Source organism: Cervus canadensis, chromosome 3, assembly GCF_019320065.1.
Source record: "Cervus canadensis isolate Bull #8, Minnesota chromosome 3, ASM1932006v1, whole genome shotgun sequence".
NCBI classification, from domain to species: domain Eukaryota; kingdom Metazoa; phylum Chordata; class Mammalia; order Artiodactyla; family Cervidae; genus Cervus; species Cervus canadensis.
This window is the reverse complement of record NC_057388.1, coordinates 34,287,713-34,306,880: the sequence shown is the minus strand read 5'-3', so window position 1 is coordinate 34,306,880 and position 19,168 is coordinate 34,287,713. Positions and strand designations below refer to the sequence as shown.

The following is a 19,168-nucleotide window of genomic DNA, read 5'->3' as shown; positions in this document are numbered from 1 at the left end:
GTCACTCCCACTGACTTGAAAGGAATCATGAGTTCTTTAGACAAATAACTGTCTTAAGGTGAGATAAGAAACAGCTGATAAAAATGTGAACAGAGCTGGGAAATTTGTGTTTAGGATGCTGTTCTGAATATCCTTGATCTCCCTCTTCTCAAAAAAATTAAGTCACACAGATAAAAATCCTAATGCAGCCAAGAGAGAGTTTTTATATCTCAAATATCAGACAGGATTCAAGTGAAGAGTTAAGACATTTTCTATTAACATTAAATTAAACCAATGCTTACTATTTTTATGAAATATACAATCCTTTTTCTCTTTGTTGATTCATTAGGTACAACAAAACGCACTTGCAAATTGATGTTTTTTTTTCTTTCCAGATAAATGCTGTTTTTCTAGGAATATTTATGCAGTTTCTAATTAATTTAGGTAATATTTGAAGAAAGGGAGGTGTTATTTTCTTAATTCCTCAGAGAAATAAAGCATACTTTATATCCAGATTTTAGGAATTAGTTGCTAATGATGTATATATGATTTAGGACAATATTGGTTATTCTTGCAAAACTGAAAACATTTTTAAAAAGCAGCACACAACTGGAGTTTTTTAAAAACAAAAACTATATACCACAATAACTGTAAGACAAAAACTTACTCTAGCTTAGAAAAGAGCTAATTTTTTCTGCATATTTGTCATGGTACATTTAAATTATAGTTTTAATAAAATACATCTTTAGATCAAAGCTGGAAGAAAGACATCAGTAGTAGATCAGTGTATTCCATTTTTCTTCTGGATGATGAATGGTTTATGTTTTTTTTTTTTTTTTAATTTCCACAGACCATTTCATTCAGTATCATTTTACTCCTCCAGTACACATAAACATGAGTGTTGGTAGCCAAAACATATCCTTGAATCCAACAATGTTTTGGAATATTCATCAGCTCAGTAAATCCATGCAGTTTATCTTAAACTTCTAGTTCAATAAAATGGCTTTGCTGATGCCATTTTTATTCTTTAGATGGCACTATGGCAAATGACATTTTTATTTCTCAGGCAAAGAAGAAAGTGAAACCTGTATAGTGAAATCTCACAGGAAACATTAAGTCACTACTGTGAACATCTGTGTTCATCTGACCTCTATTAATAGGTGTTGGTATTCGGAAGAATGCCTGTTAGTAACATTACTCATGGACTTAATTTATAATTGGTGGAACTCAGTTGCATTTCCCACCATTGTAAACATCCACATAATGCCATGAAAAAGTTCATGTATATTGCATTTTTTCCAGTTATTGTCTAGGCAAGTTTCTACTTGTTTGAGGTTTCTAGAGGTAATGCAGCTCAGACACTCCTGGGTGCCCTCTCAAATTCGTGGGTCCTCCTGTTTCTGCCTTTCTTATTTTCCTGTAAGTGCTTCCATTTGTTACTGTTCCCTTGGGTATGTCCTGGCCTTTGCCTACGCTGTTTTCGGTCCCTTTTCCAAACTTGTTCACAGAACTCATCCATTGTGTTCAGGTTGGGATGATTGATGAGCTGCATGAAGTCTCTGTACCAGACCTTCTGACTAGGCGTCATGCTGTTGGACGTTTCTTTGGTCTTAGACCCATCTCCATCATCATCTTTATGAAGAAGTTCTTCCAAATGTTCTGTGTCAATGACTTCTAGGGTCACTTTAAGAAGAGTTTGCATGAATCCGTGTTCCACCGCATGACAGAGGTAATTGCCTGAATCCTTCCGCTGTAGACTACGCAGTAGAAGGCCTTGTTCTGTTCTGATGATATGATCATCCACTCTGATCTAGCAAAAGAAAATAATTAGTGAAATCATATATATTTACAAGAAATATAAGCTCCAAAACTCTGTCTCAGTAAAAATCTGTATTGTATACTGAGGCACATTTTAACAGTAAAAGTTCTAGTTTAAGAGAAATGATATCATTTCCCCATCAGAGAAAGGAGTTATAAGGAGTTTCTCCTGTCTTTAAGATGTATTGCAAAATACTGGTTGTCTATTGTCTTAATAAAATTTCTCATAATAATTTAAAATAATTAAGAGGATGAAAGGACAAAGATATATTCTATTTTAAAACTTTGAAATAAAGTGTATAAATATAGGAGAAAGTGAGTGTTGGAATTGGAAATACAGAAACATAATACTAGAAAACAGTGCAGCATTAGAATGAACTTATAATAAGGTTTGAAAAAATGAAATAAATTCAGTAGTTGAGCAAGCAGAAAAATTATGGGATCACATGCTTACTTATTTATTTAATTTCCTATCTTAGACGAGACATGAAGACATGTTGTTTAATATGTCTAACTGCACTTTTACTCTGAATGAAGTTTACAAAAGAGATCTCTGAAAGCCTAAGCTGGTAACATATAAAATCAACCTTAACATTTATAAGACATGATTACATGTTTAAAGACTACTTCAACTGTCAAAAGAGATAATGGGATACTTTCACTTCTGCATTCGGATTATGTAAAATTGTCTGCAAAATGTACATTCATAAATCATGTACATTGTATGGTTACCCTTATTTAAGGCTTTAAAAAAAGTTTAAAAGTCTCAGAGTATTCACTGAGATTTTCTATGTATAATTTTTTAATTTTACAGAGGAATTAATGGATTCATTGAGGAGGAAGATTTGTATGAAACTACGTGCATAATTCACATCAGAGTTCAATACTGGGACTTAAGATCTTTCCTCCTGAATCTACTACTCCTTTCTCTTAACTGCCTCTTCCCATTTGAGGAAGAAGTTAATGAAGAAAGGGAAACATGTCTGGATAGCAGAATCAATTGAACAAGAGTTAAAATTAGTTAGGAGGATTTTTCTTTTTTCTTTTTTTTGTATACAAATGAATATAACATAATAGATAACTCCAGGCAGAAAAAAAAAGAAAAACTCTAAAATGTAAGGTCGCCGCCCCCCCCTCCCCCCCAACCCACAGCCGCAAACAGCTTCTAGGACAAAATTCTTATAGTTCAACTTTGTTCCTTTAACTCCTAGCACAAAGCCTGCCATAAAATCATCTTCAATTAATACTTATTTAATGAATAGGTCCTGATAGGTTAAGAAAAGAATAAATATTCACAGTACTTCTTTTTCCCCCACTCAAGTCAACCACACTGGGGTCACTTAACAAATATGTTAGAGTAAATCCAGTTTCTTTCCTATACCTCTTCTTTTCGCTCTTCATTTTGCCTCTGGAATTGCCAATAGACCAGAGCTCGCTGTGATTTCGGACTGCATTCCAGGAACGTGCTACTATTTTCTACTCCATATATGATTCTTTCTTCAAAGCCGTGGCCATGGTGATTATCTGACAGGTGATGAGAAAATGAAATGAGAAAATGTTAGAGTAGTAAACTCAACTTTCCGGAGTATTTATTTGGAAATTCAGGAGATGGACTTGTTGCCAAGTTGGAAATCTTTTCCAATTTTATCAAGGATGGCAGAAATGTCAAGGTTTCAGAACTCAAATGTCTACCTAAACAGACTAGTCATTTTGTTGTGGGTTATATAAGGCATATACAGAGATTTGTCCACCAGAAAATAGCATTACATTAACAAAATCAGTCATTCGTGCAGTGTAACTATACATCTTTATATGCCATGATAGTACTTTCCAAGACATTTTTTTCATTGTAAAACTGTGATCTAATTGTGCCAGTTTATATTGTATTATTTTCCAGCATAAAAAGTAATTCGATTGTGTTTTTGAAAACACAAGTTTTTCTCTCATAACTTAATTTTGCCTCTTTGTTTTTCATCTTTAAAATTAGATTCACTAACCAATAATATTTGTCTAGTATTTTACAGAAGTTACGAGTTCAGGAAGTTTATATTGCCTACCAATAACCCTTATATAATCCACAAGTTTGTTCTGAAGATCAATTGATGTGAAATGTTTGGGATGGCTCAGAAGAAAGATGCACAATTATAGTGCAATGTGGTTTCAATTGTCCTTATTTTAAAATGACACATCTTTTATTATTTTCAAGAATTAGGCTAAAGAATATGGCAAGAGTATATAATAAAATACAGCAATAAGAAAGCCTGTTTCCTGATTAAGTTTCTATTATCTTACCCTTTATGTAACCTCCTTCAATGTGGTACATGAAACACAGTTAAGATCAAAACTACGACACAGGGAGTCTAGGTAAAACTCATTTAGAGAAAAAAACTCCTTATTATCTTGTATAATCCTGTTTCTATTATGACATCCTGTACAATCTGGAACTCATTAAATTCATTTAGAAAATAATAAATATATTTTCACATGCACAGAGGACTGAGAGTGTAGACATGAAAAAATTTTGCTTACTCTTTCAAACTTAGCTAGATTTTTAATTAAAAAAATGTTTGCCCCTTTTTTGCATTACTTTGACAGTTTTACTCTCATATAACTATCTGAGTACTTTTGTCTGTCATGGACAGTACGATCTGCTCTAAGTTTAAAGCTTTCCAAAATCCTGCTTCCGCCCAATGCCTGTACACAGCCTAAGGCCATCATCTCCTGTTCTCACCCTGCCTATGGTGGACCTTCTGTCTGCATTTGCTGTCTCCAGGGATGTCTATCCCAGTGTCCTTTCCTTTATTGTTTTAGGTATGAAACAAAACTCTTCTAATATTGGGAAGTATCTGTCCCTTCTTATTTAAAAGATCAAGTCCCTGGAAACAATAATTAAAAAAAAAACATTAAATGACTGAAATGTAAAGAAATAATATTTAACTGATTTCAAGTCACATTTCATTTCATGTTGGAGATATGTGTATCTGTGTATCAATGTATACTTTGACGGCAGTGTTGTTCTTTCCCCCCTGAAATTATTAGTATATTTTTATTGAAAAAATATGGTACGTGTTGCTGTGCTAGTTTGCAAGACATCTACTTCTCTGGATAGAGATAAATTGAATCTCTTGTCCACCATGAGCTGGATGATCTGTGATTCAGGAGCTACCATCAATAGTTAGAATGCCTTGTCACAGAAGTCATGAGCGTTTACACAGAATGCATTTTTTCCCTGCTAACTGCTGTACAGTTTAAACTTTTTTTATATTTAAATTATTTTGCTTATATTATGCTTATTTATAAATTACTTATAATATTATAACAAAGGTAGATATCTGCAACATGCAACAACAGGGATGAAACATGAGAACATGCTAAATGAAATAAGTCAGTCACAAAAAAACAGAAACTGCATCATCTCACTTAGATGAGGTATCTAAAGTAGTAAAAAAATCCTAGAAGCAATAGTAGAATGATGGTTGCCAGAGGTTGGGGGGAAGGGAAATGAGGAATTGCTAGACAACGGGTATAAAATGTTAGTTATGCAAGATAAATGAGATCTGCTACATGACATTATGTCTATGCGGAACAACACTGTATCATACACTTCAAATTGTTTAAGACAGTGGATCTCATGTTTAGTGTTCTTACTCCAGTGAAACTAAAAAAAAATCAAAAAGAATTTTTTAATTAAAAAAAGAAATCCTTTTACTTTTAGGAAGACACTTTTCATTCAATATCTAAATAGTAATGAATCATAAGATATACAACAGCATGATAAAACAGAAAAAAAAAAATCAGCTGGATTTAAAAACAGACAATATGGTTATCCACCAGTATCTTCTCTTTTACCAGCCATGCTTATTGGGTCTTCTTCTTGAAGAAATTTATAATACTTGACTTGTCTCTCATCTAATCTGTCTAAATTAAGGTAGACAACTATAGAAATCTAAGGTGTAAATAAATTATTGCTCTCAAACATAGGAATCTGTTTAAATCCTTCAGTACATTAGTGGACATTCAGCTAAGAAAATCAATGTAACTTGTACAATAAGAAATCGTAGAGCTTAATATAAATAAAACATCTATTAGGCACATTTTCAAAAAGTCAGTTTGTCTTCTCAATTAATTTAACCATTCTTACTGATCCATACTGTTCTGCTAATTTTACTTAGTCCTAGCAGACCTACTTAGTCTTTATGTTCTCTCCAAAATCTCTTCTGGTGACAGCAAATATTTCCCAATGGACAGTAAAGAAAAGAATTCTCTTAAAAGTTTCCTGATTTTTTTTTTTTAAATTCACCTGTTACTTGTCTATGAAAAGAAAGTGAAAGTGTAGTCACTCAGTCCTGTCCGACTCTTTGTAACCCCATGGACTGTAGCCCTCCAGGCTCCTTTGTTGCTGGAATTCTCTAGGCAAGAGTACTGGAGTGGATTGCCATTCCGTTCTCCAGGGGATCTTCCTGACTCAGGGATCAAACCCAGGTCTTCCTCATGGCAGGCAGATTCTTTACCATCTGAGCCACAAGGGAAGTCTGTTACTTGTCTGTAGTAGAATCTAATATGTTATTTCATTTAGCCAAGGATTTATACCAAGTGATTTATGGTTTAATATAGCAATAGACCATGGGTTTCTTCAAAAAATATAATGACCTTCAGGCACTTTCCCATTTATTCAAGCTAAGAACCACAACTGGTGAAACTGGTTCATTGGCTTGAGGCCTTTAACAACTACTCTTGCCAATACCTTAAGGTTTCATTTCCCTCTAAGTTGGCTCTTTCTTTCTCTCCTCTGTCAAAATTAAAAGCAAAAGAAAATCTAGTTAGTAAGCAGTAAAGCTAAAAGTCCTGTCATATTAACTATCAGTCACAGTCATATTCAGAGGTACTAATGAGTATGCAGATGACAGGAGTACCTCCTGTTCTATGTTTTCTAAGTTCTGTTGCCAATCACCAAACACTAAACAGACAAAATTTCCTCTGAATACATCTCTTTCTGTTAATTCCTCTGCAGTAGAATGTTTCTATCACCAGCAACTTTTAACTGTGGATCACAACTTTCATTTAAAGTAGCCTCAGATAAGTATTCTTGTATTTGGGTACTTACATGTCACAACCCATAAACATTTTTTTCTGTTAACCTCGCCACACCTGACACCTTATAAAGAGATACGCAATAAATACATTTAAAGTTTTAATTTATTTTTATATAATTTTACAAGTTACACTCCATTAACAATTATATCAAACATTGGTATATTCCCCGCGTTGTTCAATATATCCTTGTGGCTGAACTTATACCAAATAGACTACTGGAAGGCACTCAGTAAATATCCACTCCCTATTCTGACTCTTCTACCCCAACTACTTGAGTAAATTTTTTATAACACAGGAAACATCAGGGGTCTAATAACTATACATTTTTCTCTCTCTCATTTTTTTTTCCTTTCCTCCCCCTGCCCCTTTACCCTTATTGCTGTCTCTCTTTCCCTCTCCTTCTCTCCAAGAGTAATTACAAACAGGAAGAACATTTTGATTCTTGACTTCTAAGCTTACTAAGTGTTCAATATTTTAGATGCCAGAACTTAAAATACTTTATTGAGAATCTATAATAAGACAAATTAAGAACTCCCTCCCAACATCAATCCTTCTCTCTCATCCCCATTAGAGAAGGTATTTCCTCTTTTATGCTTTCAAAAATCCTCTTTTTACAAGTACTTTTAGAGCACATGTAGTCTTAATTGCTATAGTTATTTATCAATCTAGTTATCTCCTTCCATTTTTTGTTTTCCACAATTCTGGCACAAGGGTGTCATAAACCCTTAAATGATGTTTGCTAAATGGCAAATTGAGGTAATGATTTACTCTGCATTTAAAAGCTGAAATCTCATGTAACTTTGACATCCTCAAGACACAGAGTTATCCTAATTACATAAATCACTAAGAGTTCAATCAACTAAAATGGCATAGGATGTATACCCTCAATATGACAGAATAAATGATTAAACTGTAAACATTCCAAGTTTTCTAAATTTGTTAAGTTTTATAATGTTACATGAGTTGATTTGAGATGTGGTAGAACAAAGGTCTGTGTAGTCAAGGCTATGGTTTTCCCAGTGGTCATGTATGGATGTGAGAGTTGGACTGTGAAGAAAGCTGAATGCCAGAGAATTGATGATTGTGAACTGTGGTGTTGGAGGAGATTCTTGAGAGTCCCTTGGACTGCAAGGAGATCCAACCAGTCCATACTAAAGGAGATCAGTCCTGGGTGTTCATTGGAAGGACTGATGTTGAAGCTGAAACTCCAATACTTTGGCCACCTGATGCGAAGAGCTAACTCATTGGAAAAGACCCTGATGCTGGGAGGGATTGGGGGCAGGAGGACAAGGGGATGACAGAGGATGAGATGGCTGGATGGCATCACTGACTCGATGGACATGAGTTTAAGTAAACTCTGGGAATTGGTGATGGACAGGGAGGCCTGGCGTGCTGCGATTCATGGGGTCGCAAAGAGTCGGACACAACTGAGCGACTGAACTGAACTGAACTGAGCAGAAGATGATGATTAGTCAAGTGTATTCCAAAATCAAAAATCCAAATATGGGATAATAACAGAGATTTCAGAAATTATATGCATAAATCCTCACATCTCTAGGGTCACTTCTATCTCTAAAGGATGTCCATGCCAATGAGTAATCTTTCCAGAAAGAAAGCAATCTCATTTTAACCCATTTTAAAAAACTTTTCACACTGAGCAACTCTTTTGAATACAAACTTTTGTCATGAATATTAGCAATAGATAAGAAGGGTGTAGTTGTTAAATTGGCACAAAAATTCTTGTGGGATGAACTTAATAGAGCAAAATAATTGAGAGCAACAAACATTAAATTTATTTTAAATGCATCAGTGTGTTTGAATAGCACATATTACAATATGCTGCAGCTACTAATCACAAGAAATAATGTTTTTAAGGAAGCAATATTCAATTAATCATTTCCTCTTTTAGTTGGATAATTTATGGAAATGAAATGAGGCTAATAAACCAGAAAGAATGGGAGGAAAGAAAGAAGTTAAATAAATTGCTTCCTTTTGTAACAACAAAAAGTCATGATATCCATCATTTGTCCAGAAACACGATGTTGCTAAAGGCCTTATTTAGTATTTGATTCTCTTCCAATATTGCAGAAACAGAAGGCTTCACATTTCAGCTTTCCATTTATTTCACTTTCCATTTTAACCCCATAAATGTCTCCCACGATTGAAATGTTAATAATATGAGAATCTTAGGAAATTTGACTTCATGTAGAAAAGACAGATATAGGTTAGGTAGTGAACTATATATGTATTCAACAATTTTCTCTCTGCTGTCATTTTTTATGTTCTCCCTTTTAGATTGTAAAAAAGTTGAATTTCATAAATAAGGAGTATAAAAATAAAATAATTTGCCAGAGGGAAATTGGTTGCAAGCTATTTTAAATACTTAGCAAATTCAGTTAGTTGCCAAACTATGAAAGAGAAATATAACTGTACTCACATTCATCACACTGTAATTTTAATATTTTACACTGTCAATTTTTCCACAATATTATTCAATGTAAGGGCTTTCCTCGTAGTTCAGATGGTAAAAAATTCACCTGAAATGTGGGAGACCTGGGTTCGATCCCTGGGTTGGGAAGATACCCTAGAGGAGGGCATGGCAACCCACTTGTGTATTCTTGCCTGGAGAAAACCCACTGACAGAGGAACCTAATGGCCTACAGTCCACAGGGTTGCAAAGAGTCAGGCACAAGTGAGCAACTAAACATATTCAATGTAAAGGTCAAGCAAAGCAGAAAAAGAAGTGTTGTCCATCAACTCTTGGTGACACAGATATGCACTTCTTATGTAAAAACAGCATTACTTAGATTTTTCTTACTGGATTTTAGATTATTTTCTCCATAAAATACAACCAGCACTTTATCAACAGAAAAGACTATTAATTTGACTTCAAGTGGATGAATAATATCTTCTTAAAGTAGCAGTAGCAGAAAAGGCATTTCATGGATGAATCAGTAACTCTTGGAAAGTCATTAAATATTTTAAAATAAAAGACAAAAATTTATTCATCCTTAACATTTGTGTATATTTTGGACCTGACAATATTAAGATGGTTAACAACTGATTCAATAATCTCATGTACTGCAGTGCTCTTAACACAAATTTATAGCATATATAAGCTAGGTAACAAGGGTACTATTCATTTGTTTATAAAGAGAATGCTTAGTATAATGTTTCTCCACTCTTTCGTATGATGAGAAACTAGTTTCTCAGTAAATGTTTGTTGCATGTTAGTAGCATGCAAACATGCACCTAGAAGTGTGTGCATATGTATTAAAGTTCATGTGCTTAATATATGTATTTCTTAAGTACAAAAAAGATTTAATTAATGGAACCCTGGAGAAAATTTAAACTTATAATTTATAAAATTGCTAAAATAAATTTAAATGGTAAATTGTTTTATGCCCTCATTACTATCTGTCCCTGATGCTGGAAAATAATTATCTACCAGAATACAACACTAAAAACTTTACAGTTCAAGGAGTTTTACAGTTTTCTCTGAATTCACAGATACCTGTGGATTTGTGTTTGAATGCTCTTCTGAGTGTATAGATAGGTAGATAGATAAACAGAGACATGACTAGGGTATTTTAATTATTCATAGATAATTATTGTATTAAAGAGTTGCCAGTGTCTCATTTTTAACATATTTATTACTTTAAAATATAAAAGTGAAATTGAAATGCTCTGAAGTTAACTATGAAGTCATTTTAATAATGTGCTTAATAATCTTGTGACATCAGAGAATTCAATGCTTCTTAGTATAAGGAGGGCTGAAACTCAATTATTTAAAAAGCATCACCAATATGAAGTGATCTACTAGGATATTTAGTCTATATTGAATTTCTGATTATGTTTTATTTTTCATGATTATATAGCAAATCTTTACCAAGAAAGCACATGTAATTTATATGCCATAGTAAAATTATGATAGGAATTTATATATTTAAAAATCCAGAGACCTGAATTTTAAATGTTTAATTTACCGTTTTCAAAGAGATACGATAGAAGATGATGAAAAATCCATCTGCTGAAGCAGAAACCTTCCACAAATAATAATGAGAATACTACTCTGTATTTTATTTAATATTTTTTGCTTATAACTTTTGGAATTTAAAAAATACAGCCTGTTTAACAACTTTTTGTTTACAATCTAAATGCAGAATTCCAAAGAATAGCAAGGAGAGATAAGAAAGCCTTTTTAAGTGAATAATGCAAAGAAATAGAGGAAAACAATAGAACGGGAAGACTAGAGCTCCACTCTAGAAAACTAGAGATACCAATGGAATAGTTCATGCAAAGATGGGCACAATAAAGGACAGAAGCAGTATGGACCTAACAGAAGCAGAAGATTTTAAGAAGAGGTGGCAAGAATATAGAGAGTTGTACAAAAAACATCTTAATGATCTGGATAACCACAATGATGTGATCACTCACCTAGAGCCAGACATCCTGGAGGGTGAAGTCAAGTGGTCCTTAGGAAGCATTATTATGAAAAAAGCTAGTGGAGGTGATAGAATTCCAGCTGAGCTATTTCAAATCTTAAAGGACGATGCTGTTAAAGTGCTGCACTCAATATGCCAGCAAATATGAAAAATTTGGCAGTGGCCACAGGACTGGAAAAGGTCCTTTTTCTTTCTAATCCCAAAGAAGGGCAATGGCAAAGAATGTCCAAACTGTAGCACAATTGCTCTCAATTCACATGCTAGCAAGGTAATGCTCAAAATCCTTCAAGTGAGGCTTCAACAGTTCGTGAACCAAGAATTTTCAGACGTACAGCTGGATTTAGGAAAGGCAGAGGAACCAGAGATCAAACTGCTAACATCTGCTGAATCAGAGATAAAGCAAGGGAATTCCAGCAAAACATCTACTTGTACCTCATTGACTATGCTAAAGCCTTTGACTTTGTGGATCACAACAAACTGTGGAAAATTCTTCAAGAGATGGGGATACCAAGCCACTATACCTGCTTCCTGAGAAACATGTTTGCAGTTCCAGAAGCAACAGTTGGAACCATACATGGAACAACAGACTGGTTCAAAATTTGAAAAGGAGTATGACAAGGCTGTATATACTGTCACCCTAATTAATTAACTAATATGCAGAATGCATCATGCAAAATGCCAGGCTGGATGAAGCACAAGCTGAAATCAATTCTGCTGGGAGAAATCTCAATAACCTCAAATATGCAGATGACACCACCCTAATGGGAGAAAGTGAAGAGGAACTACAAAGCCTCTTGATGAGGGTGAAAGAGGAGACTGAAAAAGCTGACTTAAAATTCAACATTCAAAAAACTAAGATCATGGTATACAGTTCCATCAGTTCATGGCAAATAGATGGGGAAACAATGTAAAGTGACAGACTATTCCTTGGGCACCAAAATCACTGAGGACAGTGGCTGCAGCCATGAATTAAGAGATGCTTGCTCCTCGGAAGAAAAGCTATGACAAACCTAGACAGTGTATTTAAAAGCAGAGATGTCACATTGCCAGAAAAGGTCTGTCTAGTCAAAGTTATGGTTTTTCCAATAGTCATGTATGGATGTGAGAGTTGGACCATAAAGAAGGCTGAGTACTGAGGAACTGATGCTTTTGAACTGTGGTGCTGGAGAAGCTCTTGAGAGTCCCTTGGACAGCAAAGAGATAAACCAGTCAATCCTATGGGAATCAACCCTGAATATTCATTGAAAGGACTGATGCTGAAGCTGAAGCTTCAAAACTTTGGCCACCTGATGTGAAATGCCAACTCACTGGAAAAGACCCTGATGCTGGGAAAGATTGAGCACAGGAGGACAAGGATGAGATGGTTGGGTGGCATCATTAATTCAATGGACTTGAGTCTGAGCAAACTCCAGGAGATGGTGAAGGATAGGGAAGTCTGGCTTGCTGCAGTTCATTCAGTCATGACTGAGCGACTGAACAACAACAACAAAATTTAAATTACAGGTGTGTAAACAATCGCTAGTAAAGTAATGCTCAACTTGGAGCCTTCAACAATACGTGAACTGTGAACTTCCAGATGTTCAAGCTGGATTTAGAAAGGGAAGAGGAGCCAGAGATCAAATTGCCAACATCCGCTGGATCATTGAAAAAGTGAAAGAGTTCCAGAAAACATCTATTTCTGCTTTATTGACTATGCCAAAGTGTTTCACTGTGTGGATCACAATTAACTGTGGAAAATTCTTAAAGAGATGGGAATACCAGACCACCTGACCTGCCTCTTGAGAAATCTGTTTGCAGGTCAGGAAGCAACAGTTAGAACTGGACATGGAACAACAGACTGGTTCCAAATAGGAAAAGGAGTACATCAAGGCTGGTTATTGTCACCCTGCTTATTTAACTTATATGCAGAGTACATCATGAGAAACACTGGGCTGGATGAAGCACAGGCTGGAATCAAGATTGCTGGAAGAAATATCAATAACCACAGATATGCAGATGACACCACTCTTATGGCAGAAAGTGAAGAAGAACTGAAGAACCTCTTGAAAGTGAAAGAGGAGAGTTAAAAATTTGGCTTAAAGCTCAACATTCAGAAAACTAAGATCATGGCACCTGGTCTCATCACTTCATGGCAAATACACAGGGGAAGAGTGGAAACTGTCAGACTTTATTTTTTTGTGCTCCAAAATCACTGCAGATGGTGACTGCAGACATGAAATTAAAAGACGCTTACTCCTTGGAAGAAAAGTTATGACTAACCTAGACAGCATATTAAAAAGCAGAGACATTACTTTGCCAACAAAGGTCTGTCTGGTCAAGGCTATGGTTTTTCCAATGGTCATGTATGGATGTGAGAGTTGGACCATAAAGAAAGCCGAGCGCCAAAGAATTGATGCTTTTGAACCATGGTGTTGGAGAAGACTCTTGAGAGTCCCTTGGACTGCAAGGAGATCCAACCAGTCGATCCTAAAAGAGATCAGTCCTGGGTGTTCATTGGAAGGACTGATGTTGAAGCTGAAACTTTAATACTTTGGCCACCTCATGCGAAGAGTTGACTCATTGGAAAAGACCCTGATGCTGGGAGGGATTGGGGGCAGGAGGAGAAGGGGACAACAGAGGATGAGATGGTTGGATGGCATTACCGAATCAATGGACATGAGTTTGAGTAAACTCCAGGAGTTGGTGAGGGACAGGGAGGTCTGGTGTGCTGCAGTTCATGGGGTCGCAAAGAGTTGGACGTGACTGAACTGAACTCAAACAACTGGATGATGTGATGACATATTTAAAGACTTCAATAAGGAATATTGATAGCACAAAATATTTCAAACCTCTTCTTATTCAGCTTGTGTGTGTAGGCCTTGTATACATATACTATGAATAGTTGGATTATTTGCCTAATGTAATATCAGAATACATTATATAATACTGATACATAATATCAGCTGTGTTCATGGTTTTTTCCAGTGAAAAGTTTCAAAAAGGGTTTACAAAGTTATAGAAGGTGACACTATAATAATTTTATTCTAGGATGCATACTTCTTTATATTTTAAAGTCTATGACATCAGAATCTGAGTCGACATTGCTTTCTTTCAGAAAGAATTTGTTCTTAACTTCTGCCAGATACATGAGACCCTACTAAGCTGATACCTCCCTAAAGTTTTGTCTGAAGTTTTGGTCCACCTTGTTGCTGTGAATTCAAAAAGTAAAACTTAAGGAGGATCAACTTTATGGTTCAAGGAGTAAAACAGGGAAATTTATTTGCTATTTTCTGGTTTGGAATTTATTTCTCCTTTGTGCCCACACTGAAAAGTTCTGGTTTGATGCTGGGACCATATATTATATTGTTCATTTGGGGCAGTTTTTCTAAGCAGTACATAACAAAATGGTGCCTTCTATATTCTGTGACATCTTAGACATGACACAATTTGATAATTTATTAAAGTTAGGGACTGACATCAGCTCGTTTATCAAATCTTAAGGCTTCTCTTTGGGCCAAATGTTCAGATTCATAGTCGGATTTTCTATATGTTTAAAAGAAGCTAAAGCACAGACCAGATTAGCAGTGCTACAAAATACTAAATTTACAGCTTTACAGACCATAAAGATAACACTGCCAAAGATATTATATGAAATTTTAGAACCATTTTGATGCCAACTAAGATGTAAATTGATATGAAGTAGCTGTAGAAATAATGAAGACTGGACTCAGAGAACATTCTTCTGTGGGTTACTGGAATGGAAATGCATGTTCGTAGAACAGTCAAGAGAACTAATTTAATGATGGCATTACATAGAAGTTAGAAGATAAAGTATATCAAAGATTCAAAAATTTAAGATGATGTTAATTTTTAAAATTGTTACTTCTGGTATAACTTTTTCCTTTCTGGACATGTAGATCATAGTATAGCTTGTTTAATAAAGAAGGAAGAATGAGAGGTACTTAAAAGTAAATTGACTCAACCACTCATGTTCTTGAATGCAAAATCAAACTCCAGTTTTGTGCACAATAGTTATTTTAGGGAAGGGAACATGTTGGAGATTTCTCGTCAGCATTGTGTATGAGGTGTGAGTGGGAAGACAAGAAACTCTGCCAGCACAGCTATATTTAGGGTTTTGTACTGAAATTTCCCTAGGCGAAAGGCCACCGGTGATGGGGGAGAGTGTGCTGGACCAACGGGACGTGGAGCTGGATTACTCTGTCATCCAAGCCAGCTCATCATTAGTGCTTCTTTACCAGAGAGGGAGCAGAGCACTGAGTGAGTGTCAAAGGTTTCATCAAGAGTGAAATTTCTTTACCTTAATTCTGACTTGTTCTATAGAGCCTCTCTATTAAAATCTCCAGGATATGTAAAATATGGAGTGTTACAGAATATGTTTACCATTACAGCTGGAACTAATCGTCCTGAAGTGTATAATTTGGCTTCAGGTCGCTTAGCAGTTTTCTGTGAAAAGATATATCATATCTTTATATGTTTGCACATGACCACATATATTTTACTCAATGTGAGATGTGACATTAGCAAGACAACATACGTGATTTAACAGGGCTGAGCTCTGGATTTCTGCCCATTTTACTTTCAAAGATTGACATCACCTATTCTAAGATAATTCACTGATTCCTAATGGTAAGACCCAATCTGACCATATGGGAATGTCTGACTTAAGTTTCCAAACATTTGAAATTCACTGTAATCTATGGTGTGTATTTTTTATGTTTGGTAAATCAGCAAGACAAGCAGACAAGGAATAAAGAGGCCTTCATAAAAGGAATGTTTTTACTGCTGCAGAGCTTCTTAAACTATTTTACCATTTCCTCCCATATATTATAAGCATCTACTTGGGGTTGTTTTTATACACACACACACACACACACACACACACACACACCAGGTAACACTGAAACTCAGCAATTATTTTTCTCTCCCTATAGTATGCATTCCAATTGAAGAATCAGGAGAAAAAATTATTCACATTCATTTTAACTTTCTATAGCTAAGCAATTTCATATTCCCAAAGTTTATATGCTGCCACTCTAATTTCATCAAAACATAATCTTAAAATCTGAAGACTTTCCAAAGTCCATACACTCAACAGTCAACAATATTTATTTATCCATTGCCTCACTTAAATAAATATGACTTTGGTCAGCTTTTCCTTGTATATATGAACATTCATAATTCCAGAATACATATCATTTTGAAAAGACACTTAACTGAGTCTATGAAGGGACTGAATTGCTAAACAAATGAATATATTGGTAAGATATATGTGCATGTGTGTGTGTGTATGTATTTCTTTAAAAATCTTCAAACATAGCATGGTATCCTATGTAAAGTGGTTTGTAATTATAACTTATTAGTTAATTGTTTGGTTTATGGTATTTCTTAAGAAAGATTCTACTTCTGAATACAATGCTGTTACTAACAATGTATTACAAATCATTTTCACAAAGAATAACAAATGCTGTTTAGATCAAATCTCTACTGATAAACAAAAATAATACTATTCTACAGCTTGAATTGTTTAGATCATTCATTCAACAAATATTTGTTCAATGAATATCTACAACAGTCATGATAAGCATCTGTTACAGCTAGAGATAAAAAACTGAGCAAAATAGCAAGTTTATATTGCCATGGAGACTAAATTTGATAGGAAATGAGCTCTAGTTATATCATCTTGTTTTGTTTACTTCTAGTCAGTATCATTAGTCTTTCCATATTTAAGAAAAGTGAAAAAGTGAAAGTGTTGGTCCCTTAGTCATTCAGTAGTGTCCAACTCTTTGCAACCCCCTGGGACTGTGGCACACAAGGCCCCTTTGTCCACGGGATTCTCTAGGCATGAATACTGGAGTGGGTTGCCATTAGCTTTCTCCAGGGGATCTTCCCAACTCAGGGATCGAACCTGGGTGTCCTACATTGCAGGTAGGTTCTTTACTGTATGAATAATGAGGGAAGCCCATATCTAAGCAAATAAACTCTTTAATATAAGGAACTAATATTTCATAATACTGCATTGCAGAAAAGCTGATTATCATGATTCAATATTTCTATGTGAAACAGATAAATGGAAGATGAGGGAATATTTTGTTGTCCAACTGAAATATGCCATCTGAAAAATTTAATGAGGGTGTGTCAACAATGTGCTAAATCCATATAAGGACAAAAACTTGTTAGGTAGGATAAGCAACAAGGGGAGGCCTGACTGAAAACTGACCTCTAAACTCCATCCCAGGCACACCCAGGAGAGCTCACAGAGAGCCTACAAGATAATCACAGAGACTTTTCAACTTCTGCACAGGTGCCTTAGGCACACAGTGGATACAAAATACTCAAAGGAGCTTAAATAACCTTATAGAAGGCAGTTTGGAGCCCATAATGGGCTTGTGAATATTTTACATCTAATTATAACAGACTGAATTATGGGAAGACATATGGGAAGGCATAAACAACAAAGCCTACTGTGTTGTAACTTGGAATTGTCAATTGGCCTTGAGCATATGCCCTCTGCATTCCCTTTCATTGATTGGTGGTGACTATAAGCCCTACTTTGCACTGGGCATAACCAAAAGGAGCAGACTGGAAGTACAAAAGGGGGAAACCAGGAGGGATGGACAGGAAGGATGAAGAGAGCTCCTTTTGGGGTAAGCCTGCTCACATGTCTTAGGAGTGTCTGTCTAATAAAGTATCTGTCTGCTTGAGCTGACTGAGCTGTAACTTGTCAGTTGTTTTTAACCCTTTAGTCCAATGCTCAAAATTTTTGTTGTGATGAATTAAGAACCAAGGAAGAGAAATAAACTGACCTGACATTCTGAAAAATTTAATCAGAGTGTACATCAATAATATACTAAATCTGTATAAACACAAAAATTCCTGCTCTTATCCAGTGGCATTTTTTTCTTCATAATGAGAACAGTAACAGGTAGGAAAGCAAATAAACAAAGAAGAAAATTTTATAAGGAAAATGGATTCAAAATATAGGTTCAATATGAGGCCACTTATCTCCTATTATTGGCATCTCCCAAACGACATTGTAGGCATTCAGAAATTACACAGCAACACATGTAGAATACACAACAAGGACCTTCAGAAAGGCAACCAGGTTTCTGAATGTTGCTGGGTGCTCTTTGTACACTGTGTTTTCTTTCTTAACAATTATGAGCCATGAATAGACCCAGAGATCCCACAGAGACTGTGACAGAACTGTGTTTGAGCACCTCCTGTGGAGGACGGGTCAGCAGTGGCCTGCCGCAGGGGTAGGGGCTGTGGGCGCGGCAGACCTGGGTATGGCATAAGCCCTCTTGGAGGAGGTCGCCATTAACCCCACCGTAGAGCTGCCAGAACTTACACAGGACTGGGAATTAGACTCTTGGAGGGCACAAACAGAACCTCGTATGCACCAGGACCCAGGAGAAAGGGGCAGTGACCCACAAGAGACTGACCCAGACCTGCCCAGGAGTGTCCAGGGGTCTCCAGCGGAGGCGTGGGTTGGTGGTGGCCTGCCACAGGGTTGGGGGCACTGAGGGGAGCAGTGCATACATGGGACCTTTTGAAGGAGGTCACCATTTTCTACATTACCTCCCACCATAGTTTGGGCCCAGGTAAAGAGCAGGGAGGGAACACAACTCCACTCATCAACAGAAAATTGGATTAAACATTTACTAAACATGGTCCTGCCCATCAGAACAAGACCCAGTTTTCCCCTCAGTATCTCCAATCAGGAAGCTTCTATAAGCCTCTTATCCTTCTCCATCAGAGGGCAGACAGCCTGAAAACCACAATCACAGAAAACTAACCAATCTGATCACATGGACCACAGCCTTGTCTAACTC

At 35.9% G+C, this 19,168-nt stretch overlaps 1 protein-coding gene across 8 annotated transcripts in view; it reads right to left on the bottom strand.

Moving 5' to 3' along the window:
- Positions 1-234: 234 nt before the first annotated feature.
- The window catches only part of SEMA3A (semaphorin 3A), a 506,842-nt gene continuing 487,908 nt past the window's right edge, over positions 235-19,168 (bottom strand). For all 8 annotated transcript variants that reach the window (XM_043462900.1, XM_043462898.1, XM_043462899.1 and 5 more), the window contains 2 exons: positions 3,179-3,321; positions 235-1,789 (listed from right to left, as the gene is read on the bottom strand). In XM_043462900.1, coding sequence (XP_043318835.1) covers positions 1,334-1,789; positions 3,179-3,321 — 599 coding nt within the window. In that variant the 3' untranslated portion in view covers positions 235-1,333. The remainder of the gene's footprint in view (positions 1,790-3,178; positions 3,322-19,168) is intronic.